Source organism: Myotis myotis, unplaced genomic scaffold (genome assembly GCF_014108235.1).
Source record: "Myotis myotis isolate mMyoMyo1 unplaced genomic scaffold, mMyoMyo1.p scaffold_m19_p_1, whole genome shotgun sequence".
NCBI lineage: Eukaryota > Metazoa > Chordata > Mammalia > Chiroptera > Vespertilionidae > Myotis > Myotis myotis.
The window spans coordinates 170,993,948-171,010,692 of NW_023416313.1; the positions used below are offsets into that span (position 1 = coordinate 170,993,948).

The window sequence follows — 16,745 nt, forward strand, 5'->3', positions numbered from 1 at the left end:
CACAAAGCTAGTGACCTGGGACTGAGAAGTAAATATCTCCAGGACTTTACTTAGCAGCAGAAGTAAACCAAGAAGCAGGAATGTCTGCTTTCCAAAGGTAGTAGCTCCCATGCATCTAATAGGCAGAAACTAAGACAATTGTAGAAACCTAGCTGCAAAGGAGTTTGAAAAATACAGCATTTAGTTTTCTAGTCTCAAAACTACAGGGAATCACACTGAAGAAAGGAGAAATGAGTAAACCAGTTCCTGGCATTGAACACAGAAGGACTAAATGGAAATCAGTGAGAAGGCTGATGTACTAGCCCTGGTAAGACAAAGTAATGCCGCATCTAGTAGACAATGGTTTAGAGAAAATGAAGTGATGTGGCAAAGGAGAGAATGAATGTGGAAAACATTTGGGATGAAATTATTTCTTTATGACTTGCTAAGTGATTAGTTCTAGTTTTTGTGCTGCCTAAACCTTAGACTATTTCGTAAGACTCTCATTAAGAAGAATGTAAAATTGTCAATGAAAAATTTGATATACATTTAATATTTATTTCTAATAAAAATGAATCACAATGAATTAGAAGTTATTATAAGACAAATTCCACAAATATTACAAATTCCAGAAAAACAACATAATATTTTTATTAATTAACTTCCTGACACATGTCTATAAAAGTTTTGTTTTTTACAGTTTTTGACTGCAGATGCTAGATCACTTCTTCGTATGAAAGAAAATTCTGAAATATATTATTTTTATTGATAAAAAAAGATAATTCACTCTTTTCTAGCACAGTTGATCAAACTTTGAAAATTGATACTTTAGAAAAGTTTCTTTCACTTTCATAATTCATTGATAATGCCACATACCTTTTAATGACTTATCAAACTTGAGAATACATTTATTATACTTTTTTTCTTGTGTGATGTCAAATCAAAAATTGAACCCAATGAAAAACAGTTAAGGAAGACTTCATTTAAGGCTATTGCAATAGGGAAGAGAGGCAAGCTGGAGCTCAACTCCCCTGAAACAAGGGCTGGAATAAGATAGAAAAAAATGTACATAAAGATATTAGGGGGAAGGATGATCAATAGGATATGTTCAGCATATTGAGTTTGTAAAAGTCTGTGGCTAGGCCTTCTGTGTTTGCTAATTGACATCCATCAAAATTAGTCTCCTACCCTCCTGCCAAGACTGGGCGATAGGGTTGCTATCTTTTTAATACATTTCAAAGAGATGGCTTTCAAGTACTTGCGAAAGACAGCGGCTTATAAAACTGGTAAGAGGCATCATTTAAAAAGATTTACATCTCAAAAGGGTAGAGAAGAAATGTGCAATTATACAGTTTCTAAAGAAAATACTCTAAAAATAAAAAAGGGAGGTCAGGACCTAGAGTTAAGAACAGAAGCCTGTGTAAAGCTTAGTCAAACTGAGGGAAGCTACTAAGCTCTCTTGGTCAGTGAATAACATCTCACTGCTTTTCAAGTTTGCCTGTGAAGGGACTTCTTAAATGCTCTTTGAATCGAAGACATTTACTAATGTATTAAGATGTTTATCCTTGATAGCAACATTGTAGTGGCATTTTAAAATGTTATAGAATCTCTGTTGGTATCCATATTAACTTCAAATCAATTAATTCCAACATTCATTAAATTATCAAAAATGATCAAAATAGCCTCTGTATTACTTCTATTTGAAATGTTTCTGTTTTTCTTATTCAATGATTACTTTTCATATCATCTAGAAAAAATGTCTTCACAATTTGTCAATCCAGGTCAGAATAATTTTTACTCCTATTCTTGCAAATGCTATAAAAACTTAAGATCAGGTGAGCACTTGACCAGGGCTCCTCCCAAGAAAGCTGAGGCCAGTGAGTGTGCCCAAAGCTTAGGTATCTTTATCTTGAAGTTAAATCATCCCTGCCATTGGGTGAGGCACTGAGAAGAAAGGAATGGAAGAGAGAAGAGCCCAGGATGCTGCAGAGATTTTTACACCCCTTCCTTGTTAGGGCTTTTCCTTCCACAGTTCCAGGATCCGAAGGAGACTTACTAAGAATGCAGTTGTGCAGTAGCAATAGCTTCCCCCTACTCAAAATCTCCCCGTTGCCCAAGAGCCAAAACTACTGATTTTGTGTGGCTCATGAGCTAAGATTGGATTTTCGATTTTTTAAATTGTTAAAAACAATCAAAAGAAGACTATTACTTGTGGGACATAAAAATGATATGAAATTCAAATTTCAATGTCCATACACAAAATTTTATTGAAAAAAAAACCCAGCCCCATTTGTTTATATATTGTCTATGGGAGCTACTATGCTACAACACAGAATTTAATAGCTGTGACAAAGGCTACAATGCTGAAAATATTTACTGTCTGGATCTAGTTTTTCTTTTCTTTTTTTTTTTTTAAATATATTTTATTGATTTTTTACAGAGAGGAAGGGAGAGAGATAGAGAGTTAGAAACATCGATGAGAGAGAAACATCGATCAGCTGCCTCCTGCACATCTCCTACTGGGGATGTGCCCGCAACCCAGGTACATGCCCTTGACCGGAATCGAACCTGGGACCATTCAGTCCGCAGGCCGAGGCTCTATCCACTGAGCCAAACCGGTTTCGGCTGGATCTAGTTTTTCTTATCAACTAGTTAAATCTACACTTTTGATAACTGATAATACTTAGTATTCTTGTTATTGATTTTATCCCTACCAAGTGCCAGACATTGAGCCCTTATCCAAAGCAAAGGACTGAATAATATGGCAGTTTCTGACTCTGTGGCATGCACTTTAGGGGAAACAGTCTTTAATCACTCAGTCTTTTATTCTTCAAATCACACCGCGCAGGCGGTAGGCCTTGTCTGCTCCTGCAAAGGTAATCGCACTCAAGTTGAATAGAAATATGGAAGTTAAAATTAAATTTCAAGCTGTCCTGCTGTTTAAAGGATCTCTATAAAAATTTAATCAGCAGTGCACTTTTAATTTCACGTTATCTGATATTGTTTGAGATTTTGTGACAAGCCTGGCAGTGTTCTCCACAGTTTTCTATTTATCTTGAATGTAAAATTTTCCAGCTGGTTACTGAAGACCTAGGTAGGAACCACGTGTGATCTGTAACAGTCAGGGTTTTGTTCAGCGTCGTGAAACAGAAACTCAAACAAACTTAACTAAATAAGATTTTTTTTTCTCCATGTAACCTAAGGACAGAGGTAATAGAAACCCAGGGCTACTGTAGCTGCTCAGAATTGTAATTTTTTGAAAGGGTGGGCAGACATGGCAAGGGTGAGGTGTGGGGACTCCTAGCTTCTTGCTCCAGACACTATTGTTACCATTTATATAGCTTTTCATCTTATAGCCACAGGATGACTGCTTTACCTTCTAGGATCTAGTCAACATTTAAGGTGGGGAAAAGGAAAACAAAAAAAGCAAATGGGAAAAACAAAGACAAAAAACTAACAAAGACTTACGTGGCAAACAGTAATACAGCAAACGCTGCCTGCCACGCACGCTTTTGAATCTTTCCAAATAGGAATTCATTGATAATAGGCTGGTTCACCCTCTGACCTAAACCAGGCTACATGGCCATTCCTAGAGGCAAAGAGGTCTGGGAAAGTGGGCATCTTATAATGGACACATTTGACTCATGCGATTCCATTAGCAAGGAAGAGTGGAAGAATGGATATAGAGCAGACAACCGGAATGGTTGGTCCCAGTGTATATAACAGGGCCAGTGATTTGGGCCAGAGCGTGACTAGGGTCACGCCAGCTGTCTTGATGATTTGTACCAATCACAAAGGTCAGTTGAAGAGGTCAGAGATATGACATCAACACATTTTCCTTTATAATCATTGAATAATTAACTTTGCTATGGACTAAACTGATTATTATAATAGCTCTTTTATTTTTTTTTAATTTTGATTGAGAGCCACTGAACCACATGTACTAGTATGGGGAGAATAAAAGGTTAATAAAGGACAGTATAAGCCAGGTCCTTTCCTGGGAAGGTATGATGGAAATGGAAAAGAAAAATTTTATACCATCAACTCAACAATATTTTTCAGTTGTTTTATAGGAGAGTCTTATCCACTGAACAAATGGCAAACTTCTGAAAAGCAAGGCTCATTTATTAGATTGCTTTATTGCCTCCATAAGGGTTAACACAGAAGCAATATTCAAACTGTGTTCATGAATGTGTAAACCTGATAAATTTTTACTTTATTCAGAAAATTGAAATTTCAACTTAGGAACAATTCATCAACTCAATTAATATTCAGCTCACTTCATCAAGATCAGTAATTTCAAGGGAATAAGAGTTCTATACCCCATAAATCCACCTTGTATGTGAAGACACTAAAAAAATGTTTCACTTTTGCCAGTATCTTCAAAATGTATTTTAGTATATACAGAATATTAATGTAGGCAGAGACATTTACTATAATTTACTCCTACCCCCATATATTTTTTATTGTAGTTTTTGGTTAGAAATTTGAGACTCAAAATGGTGGGACTATCTACCTATAAAGTTCGTGCATGAGACTGATATTTTTACTCAATGTTTTTCATCCACACAACTTTATCCTTACGTTTATTAGCAAGACTTCTTATTCTTATCATCTTCAAATCCCTATGAAGAGGTCGGTCCAATACCAACACAGAATCAAGGGGAAGCATTAGTGTTTTGTTGTTGTTGTCCGATATTTTATACTTTTTTTAGCTTAAAACATAAACATAAGTTAAAAGCAATAGATCCTTTCAGATTGTGAAGTCTGTACATGTTACCAAAAGGAAAATGCTTTTTGAAATGGTTTTGGAAAAAACAGCAGCTGTCCCCACTTACATATGTGGGAGAAATATTAAAAAAAACACACACACTACAATTTATTTCTGGGGAGGTGGGCTGGTGTGTGTGGGTAGAGAGATGGGTTATATTTTCTCTTTCTGACTCATATTGTCATGAATCAGTACAATTCAGTTGCCTGCTGTCTTTCTACAGTACATAATTCTCTGGATACTTTCTCATTCATCACAGAGAGCCAGTGTGACTTACTGAAAGAATGTAAATTTGGTGTCAAAGAGACCTTATTTTGAGACACTGCTATGTCACATACCAGCTCTATAATCTTGGACAAGTCATTGATATTTTTGAACCTTGATTTCTATGAAATGGGGACAATAACTGATAGTGACCATTTATTTCCATTCTCCTATTTTGTGTTTTCTTTGGACAGAGGGAAAGATTCATAAAACTGCTAGACCAGTTGCACAACTCGTTAAGGATTGACCTGTCAAAGTATAGGGTATGTACAAAATGATTTGACTAAAAGTAAAATATTGTTCTTGGCTCAGATGATTTCTTGTCATATTGTAAAAAGATATTCATTATGTAAGGGAAAAGCAAAAAAATCCTGATTATGAGATCTCATTTCCTGTCACATTAGCAGGGTCTGCTAAATAAGCAAGTATTTGGCCCTGGGTCATGTACCCGTCCTAGCCTCACATAAGCCTACAGCATTACTGTGTGTGTAGCTTAATTTTATGATTCTTTCAATAACCATCAGATTGAGTGGCCGTCAGCTAATTTATGGAGTGGATATATGGCCCAGTCCTCACCTTGAAAACTCATTCCTTGTTTCTGAGATATCCTGCTAATATTTCCCTAACTTTTGAGATACTTGCTGCTTAAGGCATCCTTCTGGATCAGTACAATGTGATCTTTAAGCTGTACAGAGTTCATTGTCAACAATTCTATACTGCCTCTCCAGGTGAAACACACACACAAATATATACATACATACATATATATATATATATATATATATATATGTATATTTATATATATATATACATATATATATATACACACACACACACATATAGTTTTAGTTATAAAAATAATTATAATATTATAATTGTTATTCACATAAAAACTATAGTAATAATGATTGCATTCTTTATTTAGCAGTTTACCCTAAACATCTTTTTATATCTGCACACATGTATTTCCTCCTGTATTCAACTTTCAGTCCCTTAGTGATGGACATCTTAATTGCATATTTCTAGAAATTATAATACCAAATTTTGTCAAACTCACCCTTTATATTGGAACTGGGGACAACACTATGAGAAGAGAACTGCCGCGCCAGGCAATGAAAAGATATTTGAGGGTAAACAGGGACTTGAGTTCACTCATTCACCATCATTTAGACACCCCAACGCTGCTCCAGTTCACTAATAGCTAGAAGTTACCTATGATTTTTCCAGATCGCCATTTAAGAAGCTAATCTGAAAACATCTCCGTTTTTGTTGACATATCTCACCAAATCTCACTTATAGAAACTTTTTGTTAAAATCCACAGTACTTCAGGGAGAGACTTTGCAGTACAGTCTTATTTTTTTTTAATAAAGTTTCTTTGTGATTAAAAGTCAATGTAGCACATGTAAATATTCCCAAAGTATTTTTGAAAAAATTACCTATATTGAGAAAATTATAAATATTTTCAAATATATGCTGTCTGCCTCTCTTTTATTAGCAACACTATTAAATAACAAGGAATAATATTGCATTCATAATATTGTTTTGTGTATTTTTCTTGCATTATGGGAATAAATAAAAGGATATAGCTTCCTAAGACTAGAAGAGTATATTTCTAAATTGTTTACTTTCTGTGATGTTTCACATTAATGCTGATAATTTACCCATTTTCTGTTTCCTAATTGACCAGGAAAACTTTCCTGCTGGCAATGCTGAAAGACTGCAAGACCTAAAATCAACTGTGGACTTGCTAACAAGTATCACCTTTTTTAGACTGAAGGTACCTTATTTTATTTCTGTCACCGACTTAGTGAGATATAACGCATTTATTCTCTGGTTAAAGTCTGGTTTTACCTTTCATTTTGATTGAAATATAGTTTATATACAATGTTATAATAGTTTCTGGTGTACAACATAGTGGTTCGATATTTATATACATTATGAAGTGATCACCATGATAAGTCTAATTTCCTTCTGTCACCATACAGTCACTACAGCATTATTGATTATATTCTCTATACTGTTCATTACTTCCCTGTGACTTATTTATTTTATAATTGGACATTGGTACTCCTAATCCCCTTTACCCATTTTACCCATTTCCCCACCGCATCCCTCTGGCAACCACTAGTTGGTTTTCTATCTATGAGTCTGCTTCTGTTTTGTTTTGGTTGATCATCTGTTTTGTTTTTTTAGATTTCACACATAAGTGAAATCATATGGTATTTGTCTTTCTCTGTCTTATTTCGCTTAGCATAATACCCTCCAGTTTCATCTATGTTGTTGAAAATTGCAAGATATTATTCTTTTTATGGCTAATATTTCAGTGCACACGTGTGTGTGTGTGTGTGTGTGTGTGTGTGTGCGCGCGACATCGTCTTTATCCATTTAGCTATCTGTGGACACATAGGTTGCTTCAATATTTTGGATATTGTAAATAGTCCTATATAATAAAAGGGTAATATGCAAAACAGCGGAACAACCAGTCAGGCTAAAACCTTGGGATCTGACTCCTCTCTCTCACATCAATCATATAACGACAGCAAATCCTGCTGTTCATTTCAAAATTAACCCAAATAGGATTTTTTACAACAGACAGCTTTTAGCTTACCACTATAGTCCAAGCACTGTCTTCTCAGCACTATTCACATCACTGATCTTTTCTCTTATTCTGTAGCTCACCTTAAGACAGCATAAGGGGACCTTTTAAAGGATAAGGTCATTTTGCTCTTCCACTCAAAGAGTCCAATTTCTTTCCACCTTGATCAAAGTTAAGGTTCTTACAATAGCATATATATAGTTTTTCTCCAGTTCCGTCCTCTTATTTCTCTGAGTTCATATACTATTGCTATCCTCTGTATTTATTCTACTCCATTGAGATACCTCTTATCGTCTCTTCTCTATTTTTTCTTCTCAACATGCATCATCATCTATATATATAAAAGACTAAAATGCTAAGTGTCCATCCGGGTAATGACCTCACGTAGCAACGCCTGGCTTCCTCTCCCTAGCTACTAGCCTCCTTGCAGTTTCTTCAGCCCAGGAACAGGACTTGCTTTATAGCCAGGTGGAAACATTTCACACTTTAACCAAATGTCTATGAAGCGTTTTCCCATGCCTCATCTTACTTGATCCTCACAGAAGTCCTGGAGTAGGTAGACAGGAGACTCAGCAGGATCCTATTTTCTTCTCATTAGCCAGAAAATGGAGATTTAAAAAGCTTAGAAACTTGACCCAACTGAAAAGAAGTAAGGAATGGTGGAACTTGAAAATAGCTTCAAGTTTTCTCACTATGTAGAATATAGTCAAACACTCCTACAGTTAAATATTTTGCCCTTTGTTCTTCCTGGGTGATCTACAATAATAATCTGCTTTGTGTTGATATTTACTGCTGTGTGTTGCTGACAATTACCTGAAAGAGAAGTTGAGGTGATTCACTGGGCTTGAAAAAGTTTAGCTAAATCAGAAAGCAAGCCTAATTAAGCAATTTTATTCTATATATATAAAAGGCTAAGTTGACTCTCACATGCATGATACATATAAAGCTCTCGCTGGTGTCAATTGCATGTTTGTGTTTCGATCTGTCATTGTCAATCATGAATTGGTTGACACTTCTATTGTAGAGAAAGGGTGAAGAGTGATATTAAAATATTTTTTCTAATTAATTTTCTTTCAATGTGCATGAATTCATGCACCAGACCACTAGTGTAATATATTTTACTGATTTTTTTATCTACTAAAATTTAGCTCTGCCCTGACCAGTTTGGCTCAATGGATAGAGCGTAGGCCTGTACTGAAGGGTCCCAGGTTCGATTCCGGCCAAGGGCATGTACCTTGGTTGCGGGCACATCCCCAGTGGGGGGTGTGCAGGAGGCAGCTGATCGATGTTTCTCTCTCATCGATGTTTCCAACTCTCTATCCCTCTCCCTTCCTCTCTGTAAAAAAATCAATAAAATATATGAAAAAAAAATTTAGCTCTATAATGAAAGAGATTTTTAAAAAATATTTTTTAATTGATTTCAGAGAGGAAGGGAGAGATATAGAGAGATAGAAATATCAATGATGAGAAAGAATCATTGATTGGCTGCCTCCTGCACAACCCCTACTGGGGGGGATTGAGCCTGCAACCCGGGCATGTTCCTGTGCCTGGAATCGAACCTGGGACCCTGTAGTCTGCAGACCAACACTCTATCCACTGAGTCAAACCAGTTAGGACTGAAAGGAGTTTTTGTTTCTGTTGTTCATTGCAATATAACCATTATCTGGCATATAATAGGTGATAAATATTTGTCAAATGATTGAAATAAATAAATAAATAAATAAATAAATAAATAAATAAATAAATAAATAAATAATGTGATTGGTCACATCTAGTGTTTCTATTTGCATATTTACAACTATGAACATTTTCAATGAGTTGTCACATTAGATAAAGTGGATATTTACTCATTTGTAACATTTCTATGACCACATTTTTCCTGAACATAGAAAAATCAACTAAAAGCCTTTATTGAAATGGTTTGAGTTGTTTATACTAGATTGCAATGTTCCATTTTTCAATTTAAGAAAACAATTTCTCTGTCAGGTTCTGGAGCTGCAAAACCCCCCAAAGGCCAGCATGGTGGTAAAGGACTGTGTCAGAGCTTGCCTGGATGCTACATACAAGTACATTTTTGATAATTGCCATGAACTCTATTCCCAGCTAATAGACCCGGTAAGAAGAGATGTGTGTCTTTCTGTTTCAATGTCTGTTTCCATAAGTTCAGAATGACAATACATGGGAAAGTATGTTCATTTCATTTCAATTACCTAGAGATTTTAAGAATTTTCATATATTTTTTCTTTATATTTGAACATCACTTTTTATATACATGAAATGATTCACTTCTTACAATAACTTTATGTAGTAAAGGTGGACTTATTGTTCAAGTTTTCAGGTGAGAAGTCAGTTTTAGAAGAATTAAGTGATTTACTCAGGGTCATACAGTGGGCAATTGGCAGATTTGGGACTAGATTTAGAATTCTAACTCCTCCTCGTATGTTTTTCCCTTAGTTCATACTGCCTCCCTTATTATGCTTCTCATAAAAATCATAGATGGAGAAATTTTTATAGAATTCAATGGTAAAATTGTCAGACGTATTTTGTACATTTATTATTAAGAAATATTTTATAAATATAAAAGGAAATACAAAGAATAAGTCAAACATGCATATATTTAACACTTAGATAACCACATGTTAATATTTAGCAATATTCACTCTGCTTTTTATTATTTAAAGGTATTAAATGTTACACAAGAAATGGCAATTCACTTTGCAGTTCTTCCAAATTTCATTCCCCTCTCTTCCTCATCCTTAAGAAATGAACAATATTTTAATATTGGTCTTTGAGCATCTTTCCATATATGCTCAATGAAAACTTCAGATTTATTTTCTGTGAATCACCTATTAATCTTTTGCTGTTTTTTCTTTTGGCTAGCTTATATTTTACTTATTAACTTGTAGAAAATTCTAAAACATATTCTAAATATTGTTTGTTGATTATGATATTTCATATAGTATTTCCTTCTTTAGATGTGATGTCTTTTGGTTGCATTGAAGTTTTCTAACACATGCTATGATTTATACATTGCTATTGCTTCTAAAAAACTAGTGTTAGAGTATGGCTTTTTAACATATATCTATTGCCTACTTCCCCAAAGAATGCAGCTTTTCCACTAGGTGTAAAAGTTGTACAATTATATGTGAACTTCCTGGTTAATTGAGTGGGGCAGATTTAGAAAGCATATGTTATATGAAGTTGAGTGGTAGGCTTTTTATGATGTATCTATAAAAAGATCCTTCAATCTTTCTGGGGTCATTGATTCCTTAGCCTAATAGAAGAGAAAAATAAAGCTGATGTTTGTCAGTGTATAAACAAAACAATATATAACCACATAATTGCTTATAACTTTAGTTTGTCATTCATGCTAGATGAGCTCTAGTTTAGAAACTCGGTTCTCTGAGATCTCTAGGGATTAAATTGTCTTTCACTTATATGCTCCCATTGGGTGGCTTTCTACTGGCTTTCCTTTGTCTGTTTTCTACTTTCCATCTTCCATTGGAGGATTTTTCAATTGTTCTTTTACATTTTCACATCATTATCTTTATTTCACCTAAAATATAAAATTGAAACTTTTATTATACCTTATAAGTTACCCACATATAACTTAATGATCAACCTTACCAGACCTTACTAATTCTAATTCCTTACTCCTTGCAACTCCAAACCCAAACTGATCCCTTTCATGGGCCCTATAGTCTATTATTACCATAAGTTCATACCCATGCATTTATGTTTCCTGTTCTATATGCCTAAAATGTTCTTCTTCCATTCTCTGCCTTCATTATAATCAAACTTAAATATGACCTCATTCTGCTAAATTGTACCCAGCGAATGAATCAAATCAAGGTAAATTGGCATACCTTATTTAGTGTCTTTCTAATATAATAATAATTAATAACAATAGACAGTCTTATTTGTATGAGAGTTATAGAAATAGGGGAGTTCCCATAAAGCAAACATGCCCCTAACAAAAGTCAATAAATTGCTATATCAAAATGAATCTAATCTAATATACCGCACTGTTTGCTGACTTGGCTTTCAAAAAAGATATGCAATTTATTAACCAACTTGTTTTCATTGTAAGTAGAAAGATCTATAGATTTTATATAAAATAGAGGCCTGGCTCTAACCGGTTTGGCTCAGTGGATAGAGCGTCGGCCTGTGGACTGAAAGGTCCCGGGTTCGATTCCGGTCAAGGGCATGTACCTGGGTTGTGAGCACATCCCCAGTAGGAGATGTGCAGGAGGCAGCTGATTGGTGTTTCTCTCTCATCGATGTTTCTAACTCTCTATCTCTCTACCTTCCTCTCTGTAAAAAATCAATAAAATATATTTAAAAAAAAAAATAGAGACCTGGTGCATGAAATTCATGCACCTATAGGGTCTCTAGGCCTGGCCAGCGATCGGGGCCAATTGAGGTCTTCCAGGTGCCAGCTGGGCCTTCCTTCCCTGGCTGCAGGCTGCTGGCTGGGACCTTCCTTCATTCCACACCTCCTCCTGGTGGTCACATCACAGCGAGCAATCAAACTCCCAGTCTCCTGGTTGAACTCCTGAGGGGACACTTTGCATAATAGCCATATGCACGGGGGTGGGAGGTCCCCTCAGCCCAGCCTGCACCCTCTCCAACCTGAGACCCATCAGGGGATTTCCGACTGCCGGTTTAGGCCCGATCTCCACAATCCTGGACCGCTGGCTCCTAATCGCTCACCTGCCTGCCTGCCTGGTCGCCCCTAACTTTCCCCCCTGCCAGTCTGATCACACTCTCACCACCTCTGCATGCCAGCCAGATCGCCCCCAATTGGCCCTGCCTGCTGGCCTGGTCACTCCTAACTCCCCCCCCACCCCACTGGTCTGGTCACCCCCAACTGCCCCCCAGCTGGCCTGGTCGCCCCACACAGCCTACTGTTCAGTCATTTGGTTGTACCTTACCCCCCTTGCCAGCCTGGTCACCCCATGCAGCCTGCTTGTTCAGTAGTTTGGTGGTCCCTCACTAACTCCCTGCCAGCCTGGTCATAGGCAGCCATCTTGTGAGGATGTGAGGGTTAATTTGCATATTACTTCTTTATTATATAGGATAGATGGTCAGTTGTGTGGAATGTTTGCAGCTAAGCATTAATTCTAATAAAAATACTTTTCTTGTAAACATTGTTATTATTTCAAATTTTAAAGGAACACCCATTAGATCTGAATAATTTATGAAACTAATACTTTCTAAAGCCTTTCTGAAACCATCTCAGCACAATTTCAATAATTAAGGTTCATCTCTCCTCAGTTGACTGCAGCTTTGTTGTCCTGGGAACTTAAGTCACACAAGTAATTGCCCTCAAATTCTGATGATGGTATCTTCAAAGTTAAATACCTTCACAAAATTAGACATCTTCATGATACGTCCAAAGTCTGACCACTTTTCACCAGCTCCATGTGTCCACCCTGGTCTGAGCCATCATCATCACTCACTTGGATTACTATATAATTTCCCAATAGATCTCAATGTTTCCACCCTACCACCTTATGTCTGTTCTCAATAGAGCAGCAAGAATGATCCTTCTAAAAAATTAAGTCAGCCCATGCCACTCTTTTGCACAGAATATTCTAAAGTACCTTCATTTTAGTCAAATTTAAATTCCTTAAAATGGCCTATGAGATACAGGATCTGGCCCATATTGCACCTTCCACCCCACTTACTCTATTACTCTATCCTTTGCACATATCATCCTGTGAGTGGAGAGCCAAATAAGAGCTTACCCACAGGAAAGTAACATGAACAATGTTGTATCCCTGGTGTTATGGCAGTGCCTGGATCACAGCAGATGCTCAAAAAAGCATTTATTGAGCCCTGGCCAGTGTGGCTCAATTGATCAATTGATTGAGCGCCATCAGTGCACCGAAAGGTCACCATATTGATCCCTGGTCAGGACACATGCCCAGGTTGTGGATTCAATCCCCAGTCAAGGTGTGTACAAGAAGCAACCAATCGCTATTTCTCACATTGATATTTCTCCCTCTCTCCTTCTTCCCCTCCTCTCTCTCTAAAAATTGATAAAAACATATTTTTTTAAAAGGCATTTATTGAGTGAAGTGAATAAAGGAGTAAACAATTTTTCTTAAACAATGAGAACATACAAGTATCTTGGGCCTATTACAAACAAGACTGAAAGAAGTACTCTATTCTGTGCTGGACTCTCAACAGAGCAGCAAGAACGTGCTCTCTGAGAGGAATTGATGAAAGCCTCATCTAGTCCCAACCTGTAAACACATCCTGCAATATCCTTCAGGTCTCTTCTGCTTCAGTAACCTGGAAGGACACACATTCCAGATGGTATAGCTCCCAGATGGAGGAAGGATAGCCAGCCAGTTCTAGTCTTTGGATATTTAAGAAATAATCCATTATCGCATTAACTCACTGAAATTTAGAGATTTATTACCACAGCACAACTTGGCTTATTTTGACTAATAGACCTTTAAATCTATTTCCACCCTGCCACCTGAACTATTTACTGTTTATTTATGTTTATATGACTCTCCTATCTATAGCTCTATAATCCCATTCATTCATGGAACTAAGTCCAAACTTTGCCATATCCAAAAGCCCTCCAGGAGCTGAGCTCTGACTATCTTTTCTCATTTCAACCTCGTTTCCACTTTATATTCTATGATTCAGCATACTAAACTTGCTGATGCCTTTGTCTACGTTGTTTCTGGATGCCTTTTAAGTTGCTTCACCTCCTCAAGCCTCCTCATGGCTAACTCTAGCTCATCTGAACTGTTCGGTCAGAAAGCTTTTAGGACCTCTCCTACCTGAATTAGGTGTTCCTGCTCTCAGTGCCCACAATACACTGTTATATCACCACCAATGCGCTCATGCTGAATTTATGAGGTGCATAAAGTAATATCTGTTTTACCTATCTTTCCAAGTAGGCCATGAGTTTCAGCTTTGTAGCCCCAATGTTCAGTTATGTGCCTGACACAGAATAGGGTTGATAAAATAATTCATAAAAAATAAATTATATAAAAGTAGCTTTATGTTGCTTAGTTATTTAGTATCCTTCAACAACTCCGCTTGCAAACCTGTGGTCTAGAACTTGATCTCTGATCAAAAGTTTAAATTCCAACTCTACTGCTTATTAGTTAGTTCTGTGGCATTGGATGAGCTACTTAGCCTCTTCACATCTCACTTTCTTCATTAAGACATATTTTTAATATTCATGCTACTTCTGTTTTATCTGAGTTTTCTCTAGATGATTTAATGCCTGAAGCCCAAAAATAAGAATTTCAGGGTTGTTAGACACAGTATAATTCTGATTATTTAAATGGAGAAGCATACTTTCTCCAAAGGGGTTTTGAAGAGCCAGATGAAAATAGTGTTTGGAATAAAAATGAAAATTACTTTTGACAGAAAGTCAAAATGATCACAGTTAGAAGAACAGGATAGGAATGCGGTCTCTAAAGGCTGGCTGCTCACTCATGGAGAACATTTACCTTCAAATGTGGCGATGTGGACATACATGACTGATCTCTTGCATAAAGATAACCTAAGAGATCAGACTATAAGTTAGACCAGTGTTGTCAATTATATTTGTTAAATAATAATGACTTCTAATAACCTTCCCATAAGCTTATTAGCTTTTTGAGTAACCATTTTATAAAATGCCTTTTCTTATGCCAATTTTGAAAAACTAGAATCTCTGTCTGTGTGTTGTTTTTTTTTCTGGTTGATATTTGGCATTTGTTAGTCATTTGTCAACTTTTGGCATGGCAGAGATTTCTCGCAACCTGTCATCTTTCTTTATCTTTGTCTGCCATAGCATATAATTATATAATGAAATTGATCTATTTTTCTTTTTAAAAGTTGTTTTTTGAGTTTTAACAAGTCTTTCCTACCCATCCCACAAATAAAAGGTCTCTTTGTATAGACAATAAAATGGATATGTTCTAGCTTGGAATAATCACTATTAATTAAGATCACCCAACTAATTTCCCTGGTGCTATTTCATGTTCCTAAAGCAACCTATAGATTTGCTTTTTACATGGATAATCTTCCAGGGGAGGATAAAACAAAACAGGTCTCAAGTATAGTATTTTTATTTAAAAAAACCACTAATTTGTTCCCGAAGCTGTCCTCAGAACTTATGCTAGTACCTAGCATTAATAGCACTGAATATCTATCTGTTTGTCTGTCTGACCACCATCCATCCATCTTTTGACTTACCTACCCATCCATCCATCCATGGAAAATTTCATATTTTTGCTTGAAGTCTCTTTGTTTCCCTCCCAAATAAAATTCCCCTGTCCCTTACCTCTGAGGAAATCTCTATTATGAATTTGATATTAGCGTTATGTGTATTTATTATATATCTATTATCTATTTGTGGTACTGTCTGTATCTCCATCAATTTCTCATATACTACCTTATAAAGACAAGTAGTACAGTGGTATGGTTACATGTGCTAACTCCAGAACCAGACTGCCTAAATGTTATTTGGTAGTTCTGAAATTTTTTAAAACTCAATATTCCTTTTTAAGAACCTAGGCTGTTACAGTTTGGTACATTTTACTGAAGTTTTACAGCTACCTATCACATTATTACACCACAATTTGCATATCAACTCCACTGTCTCATTTTTACAAAAAAAATAGTGCAATAAATAGGTTTGTGGTGGAAGTAATGTGTGCAACTTCCAGTCTATAATCTTAAGGAACAGGAGTGTGCCCTCCTTTTCTCTGCTCTCCCATTTCTATTAAAAATAGAATAAACTTGCCATCTCGTGTCATGTGGCCAAAAACACCCTCTACTTTTTCATGAGTTAAAATGCCCTTTCACTTGTGTGATTCCTACAAGAACACTGAGTTTAATGAGAACAAAAACTCTATTTGTCTTACTAGTGAATTTATAGCACAAAACAGTGTGCTTCTCATACAGTAGCAGAGATCAATAAATGCTTGCTTACTTAATGGAACTTTGATACAAAAACCTCATTTTTAAAATTTATTTTTAGTTACAGTTGACATAGAACATTATGTTAGTTTCAGGTATACAACATAGTGATTATATATTTATGCACCTTATGAAGTGATCATCCAATAAGTCTAAGTATCCATCTGGCACCATACATAGTTATTACAATACTA

The 16,745-nt window shown here is 36.1% G+C and overlaps 1 protein-coding gene across 1 annotated transcript in view; it reads left to right on the plus strand.

Moving 5' to 3' along the window:
* The window catches only part of UNC13C (unc-13 homolog C), a 558,354-nt gene that overhangs the window by 316,637 nt on the left and 224,972 nt on the right, over nucleotides 1-16,745 (plus strand). Inside the window, exons 15-17 of the mRNA XM_036302049.1 lie at nucleotides 5,209-5,277; nucleotides 6,703-6,792; nucleotides 9,598-9,726. Coding sequence (XP_036157942.1) covers nucleotides 5,209-5,277; nucleotides 6,703-6,792; nucleotides 9,598-9,726 — 288 coding nt within the window. The remainder of the gene's footprint in view (nucleotides 1-5,208; nucleotides 5,278-6,702; nucleotides 6,793-9,597; nucleotides 9,727-16,745) is intronic.